We start from the raw sequence: 15,794 nt of genomic DNA on the forward strand, positions 1-15,794 counted from the left end.
GCCAAATGCAGAACCTGCAATTGCACCTGCTGTCTGCCACACACACATACACACAAACTCTATAAATCCATAATTAGAACCACTCCAGCTATGCAAAACCAGTTTTAGCCACAAATGTCACCACTATTTCGAGACAAATCTTCTTCCTGAAAATAAAGTTTGCATTATAAGATTTTACACTGCATATGCAAAACCTATTATAATATCAAATTAAATGCAATATTTAAATATATAATCGTTTAAATAATAAATGTAAAAATTATTTTACATTTAAATATTTAAACATTTAAATAATAATTTCAATAATCAATTCAAATAGTAATTACATAGATTACAACAATATTATTTAAATAAGGCTATAATAATTCTTTAATGCTCTACTATATAAACATTAATTTATTTATAGTTTTTTGTTAGTAATAACTACATTTTGTGAAAAGATTTTTCAACTTGACCTCTTTAAACCTGACAATAAAATCTGGATATGCAAAAACTATATGAAAACAATTGTAATACTATAATTCTCTACTATAAACACTCATATTATATTTAGTAATATTATTAGTAATAATATAAAAATAAAATCAGCACTATTTTCTTCTTCCTGAAAATAAAAATATATATTTAGTCATTTCAGTATAATATAAATTTTCAAAAATGTTTTGTAAGTAGACATAATATTGTTAAAATAATATAATGTAGCAGTATTCTAAATATCATTTCTCAATTTGATCCACAATTTGTTTCTGTAAGCTCCAAAATGCCTCAAATATATGGGAACACAGAATACCCGTATAGGTTTCAATCATAATGCTTCAGCTCTTGGAGACCATTAAATGTTGGGGGACTCAGGTGTTGATTTATAATCATTACTGGCTCAGACAAATGGGGGGAGGTAGAGGCGAAAGACACCACCTGTCGTATGATCAGGGTTGAATGGCCCCTCTTTGGCCTCTATGGAACAGCTATTCTTCCTGCAGGCTTATTGGATCAATAGATCACTACTCATAGATGACGGTCACCATCAACAAAATAATCAATGGTAATTTCCTAATAGATACTGCACTGATCTAAGACGAGGTTAGCTTGTTCAAATTCTAAACAGTAGAAAAATGCTGATTAAATATCCCTTAAAGAGATGTATTGAGTGCAATACAAGTTAAGCTCTATTGGCAGTATCTGTAACACTGTCAAATACCACAGACAATAATTTTGACAACCTTCCGTTTGTAAACACTTTTTCTTTTTTGTCCTGTAAGTGCATAACTGTAAATGCAATTTTGTATGTTTTTTTCTGTGTTATTCAACAGCTTACAAATGCTTTCCATAAAGTTTAAATTGTTTTGGACGTGGAACATTCCTTCAATGTCCATTTAGGTTGGTTACACACATCTATAGGAACTCGAATGAAAAACAAAAATAATATGCATTTATTTTTAATGGGGCACAGAATTTCACACAGTGACAAACAAATGAGGGGTGTGGGAAACATGGGGTGGTTTTACATTCCGAATATTCGGAGACAAGGAGAAAAAACAAGTGTGGTAAAAATACTAGCATTCTCTTCAGTAGCACAGATCAAACAAACATAACACGTACAATTGAAATTCACACAACCAGGAAGAACAGAATTTGAGCCAGTTCACTACCTTGATCTCTCCAGACAGTCACTGCTCAAGAACAGTAATGCAATTGTGCAATCATTCCCCGTTTTTATTTGTATCATATATAAATCTCCGAGCAATCAGTTCAGTTACACTTTGAATCAAGTGAGCTGACACACTGCTTCATGTGACCAAGGGCAGTCAGTATGAGTTATAACACCATCTGCGGGCCGATTCAACTTTTTCAAGAGTTTGAAGGAAAACACTGTAAATTCCCTGTATTTCCCTTCTGTCTTTTTGAAATGCATAGTAAAATGGTATGATTGCTTGACAACAGGCAGTTGAAAATGTACGAGGGTGAATCTCACGAAGCTCGGCAAAAACATGTCAGGGTCATATTTCGCCCCCAATCAAAACAAAAGAAATGATATATTGCATAACAGCCTATTTTCAGGACTAATACGATTTTTCACTTTGTGAGATTTTTTTATGACCAGCTTAATCATGCACAATTTGCTTTTTTTTATTCTTTTGATTTTCATGAAATAGGCCATTTCTTTGAAATTTACCAAAGAGATCATTTAAACTTAAAATACAACCAACAAAAACAATACAAATATCCAATAAGATAAGTGTACTCCATGGTTTACACATAATATGTGTAGTGTCATACTGTCAAAGAAAACTAATGAATTAAATGATTTTTATATTAGTGACTGCTGCGTCATAGATATACATTTCGGTTCCACAGTGTCCAAAACATGTAAAGCTTAATATTGGCCGATCATACTAATTTGATGCTTTGAGCTGTTTAAAAATGGGAAATTCTATTAGTGTTTAGTCACGAGTGGTCGGCGTCCTAAAAGTAAATATAACTTTACCCTCTTCTGTGCAAGACACTGGCTAGATAGTTACAGGATCTAACCGCTTAAATATTTAATAGTCAAATTATACTAAATTTCTACAGATAAATGACACGAATAAACCATTTTCACGCAATTTAAGATGATTGCTAAAGCTCTACAATTCAAACACAAACCTATGTAACTTAGTAAACAACAATGTTGTTTGTAAATCTGGGGGATATTGGAGTTGTCAGTATATTTGGGGAACTTTAACGCCGAAGTACACTTCGTTTCTTTGACTACATAAATGTAATCACCAGTACAGTATGCGCAGAAAGTCCACATGTCTAGAAAAAGTGGGCTGCATGTGGACAGTCCACGCATAAGCTGTCTTAGGGTGTATGTGTCGAATGCGTCCATATGGGCTTGCGATAAAAACGTGAGATGTACAAGCACACGAAAAACGATGTATACCCTAGCCTCAAAGCATTTCAAACATTTAATATCTTCAAAACTTTCACTGAACATGATTCCCTCCAGTTTTGCAAATTGCGCAAATAGTAGTGCCTGTGAATAGTATAGTGTCTGTGAATAAACCTCACAAATAACTGATTATCGTTAACTTGTTAAAAGACTCAAAGTAAACAAAGCACACATAAATCAAAACACTTTTACAGTAAATAACGAATTTTGCATTAGTACGATTAGTATAATACCCGCTTAAACAGTATCTGGTTCATTAAACTCTAGTGATTAGTTGTTAGAACGTTTTAGTTAGCGTTGAATAATTACAGTGGAGTAAACCTACTGTAGCAGCAGTGCACAGGTAAATATAATAACATGAAATCTGGTTTAGTAGCCCTAGATTGCTGTACAATATAGCACACTGCAATTAGCGCATTTTTTGTCTTCTAAACGTTGTGGTCCATTTGAACAAAAAAACCACTAAAAGTAACAAGTGCGCAATTTACCCTGGATTACAACAAGAATCTCGTACTTCCACAAAAGTCTCATGTCCTTTTCAGTTGATCAGTTCAAATGAAATGACGGAGACGGCATTAGTGTCAAATGGTCTTTTGAAAAGAAAAATGGCATAGTGCTTTTGGACAAACAAGCAGAGCTGTTTTTAACGCCGTTTGTGATGGTGTTACCAGTCTGAGCTCGGTCTGTAAGGAAGCAAAGACAGGGTAAAACACAAAGCAGCAGCGTTTTACAGTCTAAAGTAGTAGAGTTGGAATGGAAAGTGTTTTTTTTTGTTCGTTCTCTCCCTTCCAAGCACCTTAGATTCAATAAATGCAGGTGAGAGAGCTGTAGCTGGCAAAGGATGGAGTGTTGTTCACAGAACAATGAAGAGTATGATCACAACGGACAGGATCACCAGCAAAATGCCGATAGCACACCATTGTCGTCGATCTGTGGAGGTTAGACCAGAATATAAAGAGTTATAGGGATAATTCATCCCCAAAAATTCTGAAATTCTTATGGAATTTCAAACCATTTAATTTTCTTTCTTCTGCCAAACAAAAAAAGGCAACAAAAGTCATAAGAGTTTCGAACAACATGAACTATGCCTTTAAAAATTAAACATTTGGGTTAAACAATCCATTATCCACCAATAAATCATATAGCTAAGAGGTTTTATAGTGTAACTTTAAGGCAAGAGTGGGGAAACAAAAATGTTCCGGGTTCAATACACCTTAAGCTTAATCGACAGCATAATGCATAATGCTGATTACCCCAAAAATTATTTAAAATCATCCCTCCTTTTCTTTAAAGAAAACAAAAATGCAAAAATCGAGGTAATGATGAGGCACTTATAATGGAAGTGGATGGGGGCAAGTTTTGGAGGTTAAAAAGGCAGAAATGTGAAGCTTATATTTAAATAAAGCACTTACATGAATTGTTCTGTTAAAACTCGTGTTTTCTTTAAGTTGTGAATTTGTTTAAATGTCACTTTTTCAGTCGTTTTAGGGTTCAGAACCATTGTAATGCCTCAATGTAACCCACACTGAAAACCCTAATAAACTGATAACTCAATTGATTGAGTACACTTGTTCCTTCAACTGAATTGAGTAATGGCTTCTCCAAAACTTGTGTAATTTAATTAACTTAACTTGGTGTTCATATAGAACTTAACTATTTAAGTTAAGGAAACAAGATGCAAGTAGATGTAACTCCGATTTGCTATTTAAATGTTGTTGTTTGTACTTCATTTTAGTTGAACGGACTCAAATTCAGATCAGCTCAAATAAAGATTATAACCGATTCTAGGTCAACTTCAGTTGCACATTCAGGTTAACTGAAATTAAGTTAACAGGGTCCAACTTGACCAAAGGGGACACCGATCAACCTAATGGTGTCATCATGAGAAATATCTATTTGCAACAAAACAACATAAATAATACTACAAAGAGCTAAAACACCAATTAATTCTTAATAACAACTATGTAAATGCTTCCATAATTTCCCTTAAGTTCCACACCATTAAATTATTCAAGCACAAGGCATTGTGGGCATTGCCCCTTTTGTACTCAATCTTTTGACTTTTAACATTTAAAATCTTAAGTATATAGATTTTTTAAGAAAAATAAGTTCAAGGAACATCGATATTTGAGTTATGAGCCCAAAACTTGACTTTTCAAGTAATATTTAATTTAAACAACTTTGTTAATAATTTTTCTAGTAATGACAACATTAGGGTTTACAGTGCATATTTTTGCTTTTTTAAATGAGGGACAAGTCTTAAGTAATTTTTGTGGTAATCAACATTATGCCACAAATGCTGCAGATTAAGATGAACTTGTCTTGAACTAGGAATTTAAAACATCCCCTTATGTTTGGGTAGAAGTTCAGATTTAATTCTTGGTCTTTCAACCGAGCACTTCCTTTGAGATGGCCCGGAAGTTTGACTTCCTGTTCTGATCATGCTATGCCATAAAAGGGGCATTGTTTTGAGTAAGCTTCCGTTCCAGGCAATCAACTTTAACTACAGCAGAATGTCAGGGGGTCCCCTTCTTAGGAAACACATGACAGATTTCTCTCTAGAGAGTGTGCCATTTTGTCCTTCATACATCACACCTTAAACTTTATAAATCATGAAATATTAAAAACGATTTATGACAATATTTTTCCAGATTCTGTTATTTCAGAAAGATTCAAAAATACACGAGAGTAAACTCAACTTTGTTGTCAGATATTAAAATGTTTCAGTTCAATGACTAGTGAAACTGTTTTGAGAATCATTTTATCTACATGATTTGATCATGTGAGACAGTAAACCAAGCATGTCTTTACTATAAGCAAGGCTTCTGTTTTTGATTACTCACCACTGTTCATGTGAGAAACTTTAGCCAGCTTCTTCATGACATTATCAAGTCTGGAGTGAGTGCTGTCCATCTCATGTGAAAAGTCATCCAGCATTCTGAAAATATACCCATACAGATCCATAAAGTTCTTTCATAATGACATAAGACATCATTACCAAGCGCACTACTCCAATGTTCAAGTGACTTACACAGCTTGCTCATCCAGCTCTTGGCCGATCCTTTCCGACATGTTCTTCAAGACGCCGATGGTTCCTGAAACCAACTCCAACTGCTCATCCTGCTGTTCTGCTATGAGCTACAGTACAGTGTAGCCAAATATAAAATATATTGTTCTTCTAAATGCTTACATACTGTATACTGCATATTCTAATCACCTGTTAACAGCTAACTTTATCATTTTGATTTATTCTATTAAATAAGTGAATGACCTTACATGAAGGCTAGTCATAAAAGCATTTCAAATGAATGTAGATTCAACCAAAATGTATTTATTAATTTGTTTACTGATGTACCTGTTGCTGGGTCTGTTGTTCCCCAATGAACTGGGAGTTTGCAGACTGCAACTCCCTGTCCAGTCTAGTGTACTTATCCCCGCTGGGTTGCTGGATTGGTCCACGAGACCCACCACCCTCAATCAACGTCTAACACAGGGGCATAACGGTTACTATCATAATATGATAAAAGTTGTGAGAAAATCAAGTAAATTCCCAACTTTAAAGCATGATCTGGTCTAAAGGGGAGATGGGGGGGGGGCAATGCCCCCTTATATTTTCCTTTAGCCTCCCCAGAAACTTCTGATGACCCCTATCCCATTCAAAGAGCAAAATGACCAAGCCCCCTTTTGCCTAGTCGGGCGGCACAATGCAAGAATCTGTTGCCCACCCTAAAGGTCAAAGTGCCCCCCCAAAAGAGCTCATCCTAGCACCAGCCTTGCTTTAAAGGTAGTTGTAAGAATTCACCCAATATCCAAACCTGTCGATTTTTCCTCTCGGACACTGAAATGGACATTGGACTAGCCATGAGTTCTTTCATATCCTGTAAAATAAAATAATAATAATAATAATAAAAAAAACATTAGTTTAAATAAGAGATTTTCACCCGACACTTGTACAGAGCTGCGCACATCACTGAAGTTCACGCACCTTGACAGTTTGCCTTGTGCCAGTGATGAAAGCTTTTCTCTTGGCCAGCTCCATCAAATCAAGATTGAACTTCTTTGGATTGGCCTCCACAATACTTGAGGTCAAAGTTAAGGCAACAAGTATCAGATATACCATCGAAAATAGAAGTAGACCTGTTTTACCGATATCGTTTTTTTTTTTTTTTTGCTTTTTGGAACTAACTGTTATCAACAAAAATCTATGACGATAGTTGGCAATATTTTTTTAATTCCTACATTTCTCTGTTGTAGGGTTGCGCAAATTTACCAGTACTAATAAAATATCGCAATACCAAAAATTTAAAAATAGTATGATATTATCTTGATCATAATTTCAGTACCATTAACAAAATATTACAGGATGTGACATTATTTTTTAGATGAAATAAATGACAATCTGGCAAATAATCTAATTCCAATCTTGATATGGACAAATGTAATAATTGAATAGCAGACGGATGTTATTAAATGTAATAGATCACTCTGCATGCACTGTGCGCTTGAGAATGAGTGGTGCTGCTGTGCTCTCTTTCGTACTTCACACATACATATACATAAACAGAATGCGCAAAATGCTCAATGCAGTTTGTTTAGAGTTTGAGCAGCTGTTAACACTTACATGAATTCATGCTCTAGTGAGATTTCAGCATTTCATTTGGAACTTTTCTGTGTATTTCATCAATAATCTAAAGGCTGATAGGACACGGCACAGGTATCAAACACGGGGCACGTTAATGCGTTTCAGGTGGCAGAGAGTACACACAAAAGTTACCAAGGTAACCAAAGTACTGGGAATTGGCATACTAAAACTGGGGAGAAAATAACTGAGGATTGTAACCTTCATAGTAAGGAAAGAAATCTTTTAAAGATCTATCAGCAGATTAATATGTTATCAGTCTTGGCAAAATGCACTAGTGGTCGACCTCTAATCTAAGTGCCTAAATATCCTAAAAATAAGCAATATCAGGACAGAAGGGATATTGATGGTCTCATCCAGGTCCTCCAAGTCCCATTCAATGGACCTCAAGCTGTTCCGCAGCTCATTAGTGGTCCAGTCCACCTCCTCCTTGCTGGCACCTCCTGGTTCCTGAAGCAGTTCCATCCATCTTTGATGCAGCGCTTGAGCATTGTTCACAGCCTTCTGCACCTCTCTGAGAAAAAAACAAATATAATTCACACCTCGTTATTAGTCATTCCAAAACAGATATACAAACATGCTACCATAATAATTTACGTTTTTTGGACGTGTATCATAGTTACACCATAATACCTTGGAGTACGATGTAAATATGACATTACCATATGTTACCACCACAGTATTTTTGGTGAGGGGATCGAATACTAATGTAGAAAAGTGCATGTGTTTGATACCATAAAACAGTACTATTTCAAAGGAATATCGATATAGTTACATGACACAACAGTGGGAAGAATCGATCATTACGGTTGCCATGGCAACATGATAACGATCGCGCTGAAGCAAATGTATTAAGTGTAGCAAACCAACAAAGTGGGCGCACGATACGCTCATATCAGTGATTCTAAACGAACAAAAATCAGCTAGATAAACAAAACTTGATCAAATAAAAACCGATTCCTCTTAAATTGACAGATCTGGCAGTATGCCCATCTACTGTCGCTGAAATCCTCCCTATAGTCTCCGATCTGAGCTGTAAACTCACCCTTTCACCACAAAAAAAGGATCTTCCATCGACATTTTATTGCTCAAATGAGGCGACTCTTGTGCGATAATCTCATGCTCCTAATCGCCGCTGGTTTCGTTTTTCTCAAACAAAAGAGTGCGCTTGTTTTGTTGTTTACATGAGGAACGGAACCCGGATCCGCTCAACCACCATTGCTCGGCGTAATCACATCCGGGTCACAGAGCGTCTAGACACATACGCACACGCATAGACATGTATTTATATGTCTATGCCCACACGCTTCCCGTTTTACCGTGCGACCTTTTCATTTTTGTGTTTTCGAGCATTTTGTCTGTGTTAATGCCAACGGCATACATTTTGCCAAAGGTGTGTATTTTGGGGGAAATTTAGATATTTCACCCTCAGTTCCTATAATACATCAATAATACACTGTGTATACAAAATAGTTACACTCAGGACCTTCAGGACAAAACTGTGCCCGTTCAAACCCATTAAAACTGCAATATTTGATTCCAGTGCCAATAAAGTATAAAATCATGAATTTTCGGATATTATGCTTTCATTCCGGAGCCCTAGCTTCAAAATCTACATTTTTTATATTTTCCACCAGATGGCACAATTTTTCTCAAGTTTAGCCTATGGAACAACTACATGCTTTTTTCCTATTTTCTGTATTAAAGAGCACTGCAGGCTAATTGAATAAACAATGCTGCTAAAATGGTGTGTGTGTGTGTGTGTGTGTGTGTGTGTGTGTGTGTGTGTGTGTGTGTGTGTGTGTAAACAACAGTGACATTATGTAAACAAACTGGCATTTAAAGGGTTAAAATTCTGAAAATGAATTCATATTTGGTAGTTATGATCAGGACTGATGTTGGTTAAGTCAGTGAAAGTGGAAAATCATATTAATATATAATATTTTTATACAGACATTTTTGTCCTCTAAGGACCTCTGAGTAACTTTTTTTAATGACACACAAGGTTTTAATAAACACCAACATGCTCTGTGTTGGTTGTTTTGGTTTATTGTAATGTAGTAGAAGGACAAAATTATATTGGCTAACTTCAGAATGGCACACTAATCTTACTCAGCCATTGTTAGTTGGAAGAAGCAGGATCTGAATTAAACATTTTTTTTTGAGATCTTGCTTTATCAATATGTAGTTACAGTTGAACTCTAGTTATATCTAGTTATATTGCAAATTTACTTTGAAATTGATTAAATATTGTTAATATCCTTGATATATTTAGCCCCAGTAGTGGGTAAGACAGCCCCTTTTCATAATTTGTTATTTTGTGCTATGACAACAAAATTAGAAAATGTTTCTATTTATCTCCCTTAATAATATGTTGGACGATGCATCATCATCATTCTGTACTTGCATCTTACCCCATCTTACCCTATAAGTAGCCTACTATTTTTAAGATTTACGGAATTCAATTTCAAGACATTTTATGAAATTTAATAATATTATTTTTCAGATCAATTTGATTCAATGTAATTTTGACATCGAAATGCTCTCAGTGGGGTGTGTGTTAAGTTGTGCATGGATGATGGAGAGTAGCATGAGCCTCCACATTCTGCGAGTCTCTGCTGTGTCATGCACTATGAGCCACGTGATAAGAAACGGAGGAAACGGAGTCCTCCGCCACCTTGAATGAGTTTAGTAATGGGAGGAGAAAATTGAATAAAAATAATAATTAAAAACAATTAAAAAAAAAGCATTTAAAAAGCTTATTTTATCAGATTTACACCTGTTAAGTTCATAACAAAATTTCATCAAATTGAATGGTGTAATTTCTTTGACAAAAATGAATGAATAAATCTTATAATAAAAATATCTATATTTTAGGATGATTGCTTAATACAATTTCATGTAATTTTTTTATGAAACTGAAATGCAAAAATCTTTCATATATATATATATAATTTTTTTTGTATTAAAATACCCTCCCTTCCTGTCCTCCACAGTAACATAAGGTACCATGCTACAACCATGATTTTTTTTTTTTTACAAAATACCATGGTAACACTGTTTTTTAATATATACTATATCATGGTAATACCATTGTTCTTTGGGCATGTACAGATGAAATCTGATACCATCACTGTATGGCACCATTCCTACTTCAACGCCACAGATCTCATCTAAACAAAAACGAAATTGCTCCCAAACAAGTAAACAAATAAATAAAAAATGGTTTCTCTTCATGAATGTTGCAATACACCTTGCCTGCCTGCTAAAACACCATGCTTCATACATTATTCATCATAGCGTATTGCCTTCTCATTAGTTGACTATCTACCCACGAGTGCTGTCCACTGAGATGTTGTGTATGATGTGACTCCAGCAAACCAGCAGGAAACTCTTTATCGCAAGTTTGTAACTAAAGCTGCATGAATGATTAGTAACTTTGAGCCTGGCCGTTTATAGCATCAGCTGACACTTGACTGCAGGTTCTCATCAGCATGTAGAAAAAAAATTAAGATTGAAGATACATTCACATATTTCATATTTTTTAGGGATATTGAATTGTACCCCCTTTACTTAATTCGAGGACCTGCACAACACACATATAATTACATTAACCTTAATGAAGCAACAAACGAATATAGGCCTACTTTCATTATCTGAATTTGGTTTTGCGTTCAGGATACAATTATTTGAGTATTTTAAAATCAGGGACTTGCATAGAGATTGTGAGGCAGCCATGTCCTCGATCGTTTATTTTTAGGTAAACAATCTCTGAAAGCGCCTTACGTCATACCGCGCTCTTCCTGTCAGGTTTGTTTATGACCCACATCTTAATGCAGGCAAGCTCACGAGCCAAATGGAATGGATTACAAATGGGGGGGAATAAAGCAGCACCATTTATAAGCATTTTCTACTATTCAGCGTGAAATCTTTTCATTGTGATAGTAGTAACTAACTGTTTCTTCAAACAAAACATTGCCCTTCCCCCCCAATATCAGCTCCATTCACATTTGCCCAGACACCGCAATGGATTTGCACAATAGAGTCATGTGACACGACTGTAGCAGACAAACCATTACATCAGTCGAGGATGTCGGTTGAAAAAAATTAAAGGGGAATTTACCATTTTTTCTTAACGGTAAAACAAGATGTGATGTGCGGAAATCGTGAAACAATAATAATATAGGAATGTATAAGTCTAAACAGCTATAAATATAAACGAAATATTTAAACTTTTACAAACATGTTTTAATTATTTTTGTCTCTTATAGGTTAAGTCAACGTCTGCGTTTATTTGTTTCAATTCCTTTATCAAACGGATATTGTTTTTTGTGCCGTTCTGAATCTTATAAATCATAACGTCCTATACGTCGGAATCGCTGGGAATCAAATGCTAAAAAAATACTTTTAAATCCTGAAAACAATTATTTCCCTTTAAACAATTCTCCCACGTTAGTATTTAAATGTGACTCATCGCCATAGCGCTCGCCCATTGGCCATCACACGATTGGCGGGGCGTGATTCACAACGGTGAGGAACTCAACTCGAGATGTGATTGGCTGGTGTAGTCGCTGACGCTGAAGTATAAATACGAGTTATAAATAGAAACGGTCTCATTCCTCCTTAGACCATTGACGGGTGCAGAGAAGAATGTGTAAGGCAACGAAATCTCGTGCTCTCACCCAATAATAACGATATTAAATTGTGTGAATGAGAATGAAGCTTTCGTATTTATTGAACGCCCCTCGTTGTTAAAACAACAAACAACGTCACAAAAATACGGGGCATTTTTTTAATCTAAATGACTCATCTACAGGAGGAAAAAAGTAGTTATTTTATTTGGCACGTAGACGTTGCTAACTAATTTTTTCGCACTGTTTAAGAATTTACAGTGATATTTTGAGGAGTATCCTACGAGGAAATCACACGAGACACAACGGACGTCGAACTTTGTATGTAATTGCGACCTTCAGCGGATCGATCGATTCCAGCCATGGAATACAAAGTGGAAGCCCATCGGATTATGAGTATTTCCTTAGGGAAAATCTACAACTCTCGTGTCCAGCGAGGGGGTATTAAATTGCATAAAAATCTATTGGTGTCGCTGGTCCTTCGGAGTGCTCGTCAGGTCTACCTGAGCGACTATTATAGCGGCGCTTGTATAAACGCTCAGAACGAACACGAAGGAAAGGAATGGGACGTTCTAGACACGGAGCGGGAGAAATTCCCGCCCGCCGCACCGTTCGAGCGTCCCGAAGAACCCCAACAAACTGAACAGCGTCAGATGGACGAAGCAGTTGAAAAAGACCACGATGATGAGGTTAAATCAGACCCAGGGCTTTGTACTTCCACCTTACAACAAGAGCAAACACGAAACTCTTCTTTGGACTCTACTGATAACGTTTCATCTGAAACAACATCGGTGTCTGAAATCATTTGCGAACCCAAGCAAAACCAGGAGAGTCCATCGGACAACGGGGAACAAGGGCAAGGACCCAAAACGCATGTTTGTTCAAACAGGAAAAGGAGCGCTGAGGAGACGGCACGCGGTGACTCCCCTCAAAAAAGGACCAAAGTCACTTCCTCAAACACGTCCGAAAACGAGGAAGGCGAGGAAATGGATACAAGTAACGTGTCCAACCTCATAACAATTTTCGGGTCGAGTTTCTCGGGACTTCTGAGCAAAGAAGGCGCCAAACCCGAGGCTGAGGCCGAGGAGAGTGACTCTGGGTCAGGGCAAATTTGCTGCGACCAAATGTTGAAAAACCTAAACCCGTGGAGTACAGCAATAGTGGCTTTCTGACTGTAAAAACGTCGTGTGTGGCGTACTATACTCTACTTCTTATCCGGGTTGTCCTCAATGCACTGGTAACACGTGGTGAGGCGTGGGCTCAACATTGAAGTGTGGGACTTCCCAGCAAACATGAGTGGTGCTAACCAAAGTACTAGCTCAGTTTGGCCTGGAAGATGTCTGGGCATGCCTTAAGTGAAGGAAGTATCTGAATGCTGGTGCTACTTCGTGGGATTACAGATTTGTATGCCACCGCATGGGAATTTAAGTGTTTGGTTCAGTTTGAAAGGCATGTGAGCGAGTTGTGGTATTACACCATGTGCAAAAGTGTTATGCTTGACTAATGGAGGTCAATAATACATGGACATAACAGAACCCATTGAGGGCCGATTACACCAAACTTGAGACTGTACAAGGCTACGGCCACAATGTCTTTGTTTTATAAAGACCTGTACATGTTGTAATATGTAGTGTGTGTGTTTGTGTACATATATTGTTTTCCAATGTTGCATTCTGAATCCATGTATTTTTGGTATTTGCTAATATGACAATTTACGTGTTGCTCACGTATTAAACAATTGTGAAATGATACCGATTCTTTCTCTTTCTTTTTGTGGGTGTAAAAGTTAATAACTGAAGTCCAGTGTATCAAAATGACACATCTTCTACATTTATTAAAATAATGTCAGCTTAAAGTGCTGTTTTCAGGTCTTTGGGACACATTAAAATACATATATTGTGCTGTTTTCAGGGTTCACCAGTGTTTTAAAAACTGGAAATATAGGAATTTTAAATCATGATGGAAATTTCTATAGTGAACATACACATTTCTGGTTATACTCGGTTCTAAACTATTTATCGTCAAGAAATTTCAATTTCTCTCTCTCTCTCTCTCTCTCTCTCTCTCTCTATGAATATTTTAAAAAATTCTTATGCAGTGAGATATTTATTTGTCAGTAACCCTGAGATTCAAAGTCTATGATATGGATTTTTACTAATATTTAAAACACTTTTCCTAAAATGGCTAAGTATATTTTACAAGACTACTATAAACTAAAGCTGTTAAGGCAGACCAAAGTGATCCAATACGTTTGATGAGAACAAGAATGTTCAAGCTGATCAGCTGCTGTTCCACTGAAATACTTCTGGTCATTTTTACTGCATGCTGTAAATAGAGCTATTGTGCCCCTGAAGCATGTGTGGTATGCAGGGTTTAGTTTCAGCAGGCTGTAGTTTTTTCTCGGCTGTTCAATATAACATCCCTTTTCTTCCTAGAGTGACCAGTCATAACAGAATCAATGATTTTGAAACTTTTTTCATGCTGCATCATTTGATTAGTCATTATATAAGGACATTATTGATAGTGGAGTATTGATGATGATTCATAGTTTAGAATTAGTCATGAAATGTATTCAATTTAGTTGGGCAAGAATACTGAGTGAGATAAGTGGAATATGAGTTAGTCTTGTTTTATCCACAGTAAAAAAAAAGAAACGTTTTCTCAGTTCATTTAAAAAAATCTACATAATGTGGCAACATTTACATCAAACAAGTCATTCATTGGACTGAATCAACCTGACTACAGTAGGTTACACCAATTAAAGGAATATTCTGGGTTCAATACAAGCTAAGCTCATTTGAGAGCATTTGAGGCATAATGTTGATTACCACAAAAATATATTTCGACCTGTCCCTCTTTTTCTAAACAACCAAAAAAAGGCAAAAATCTGGGTTCTAGTGAGGCACTTACAATGGAAGTGAATGGGGCCAATCCGTAAATGTTAAAATACACAGTTTTAAATGTGTAGCTGTAAGATGTAAACAATATCAGTGTTAACATGATTTTAGCTTGATTAAATCGCTTACTAATATTTTCAGTGTAAATTTATAGGGAGTTTTGTAACCTTAAAACATTTTTTTTCTTTTTTTTAAGAAAATGAGGGACAAGTTGAAATACATTTTTATGGTAATCAAAATTATGCCACAAATACTGTCAATTGAGATTGATTTGTACTGAACCCAGATTATTACTTTAAAGACAGAAATATCAGATCATTTTAAAATTGTTATTTCAAGGGCTGGAAAAGTTATGGAAAGCAATAAAATCTTCATGGACATTACTTTAGTGAATTCATATTGTATCCAGCATAGCAGAATTGTAAAGTTTTTTCTTCTCAAGCAATTAAATAACACTAACCTTTTTTTTTTTTTTTTTTTTTTATCAAAAACTTGTCAAAACTGTAGCTGAGACTCTGAACTGTATCACAACAACAATTTTGGTATGAAAACAAATACATATGAAATGTCAGTTTGCCAAAGTCATACAAAATTAACTTTTGAGGAAAAAAATAAAATAGATCCATTAATGTCAATTCTTGGGTCTCTGAGGAATATTTACTCAAGTTTTATGCCATTATGCTCAGCTCTCAAAT

General features: G+C 35.8%; 2 protein-coding genes across 2 annotated transcripts; one reads left to right on the forward strand and one right to left on the reverse strand.

Annotated features, from left to right (window-relative positions):
• Positions 1-1,430: 1,430 nt before the first annotated feature.
• On the reverse strand, positions 1,431-8,804 carry LOC127639357 (syntaxin-6-like). The gene is made up of 8 exons (XM_052121312.1): positions 8,617-8,804; positions 7,916-8,085; positions 6,918-7,012; positions 6,748-6,810; positions 6,288-6,416; positions 5,964-6,070; positions 5,776-5,870; positions 1,431-3,862 (listed from the first exon to the last, which is right to left on the reverse strand). Exons 1-8 carry the CDS (start codon positions 8,649-8,651, stop codon positions 3,786-3,788), a joined length of 771 nt encoding a protein of 256 aa, XP_051977272.1. The 5' UTR covers positions 8,652-8,804; the 3' UTR covers positions 1,431-3,785.
• A 3,388-nt stretch (positions 8,805-12,192) lies between these two features.
• Positions 12,193-13,951, forward strand: LOC127639356 (immediate early response gene 5 protein-like). The gene has a single exon (XM_052121311.1). The coding sequence runs from the start codon at positions 12,565-12,567 to the stop codon at positions 13,372-13,374; it is 810 nt and encodes a 269-aa protein (XP_051977271.1). The 5' UTR covers positions 12,193-12,564; the 3' UTR covers positions 13,375-13,951.
• Positions 13,952-15,794: the final 1,843 nt, after the last annotated feature.

This window comes from Xyrauchen texanus, chromosome 48, assembly GCF_025860055.1.
Source record: "Xyrauchen texanus isolate HMW12.3.18 chromosome 48, RBS_HiC_50CHRs, whole genome shotgun sequence".
NCBI classification, from domain to species: Eukaryota; Metazoa; Chordata; class Actinopteri; order Cypriniformes; family Catostomidae; genus Xyrauchen; species Xyrauchen texanus.

Excerpts from the sequence above, each read along its gene's own strand:
- LOC127639357 (XM_052121312.1), bottom strand. The coding sequence starts at position 8,651 with ATGTCGATGGAAGATCCTTTTTTTGTGGTGAAAGG. Across the intron at positions 8,086-8,616 it reads CCTTTTTTTGTGGTGAAAGG|AGAGGTGCAGAAGGCTGTGA; the intron begins GTGAGTTTACAG and ends TTTTTTTCTCAG. Across the intron at positions 6,811-6,917 it reads GCACAAGGCAAACTGTCAAG|GATATGAAAGAACTCATGGC; the intron begins GTGCGTGAACTT and ends TTTATTTTACAG.
- LOC127639356 (XM_052121311.1), top strand. The coding sequence starts at position 12,565 with ATGGAATACAAAGTGGAAGCCCATCGGATTATGAGTATTTCCTTAGGG.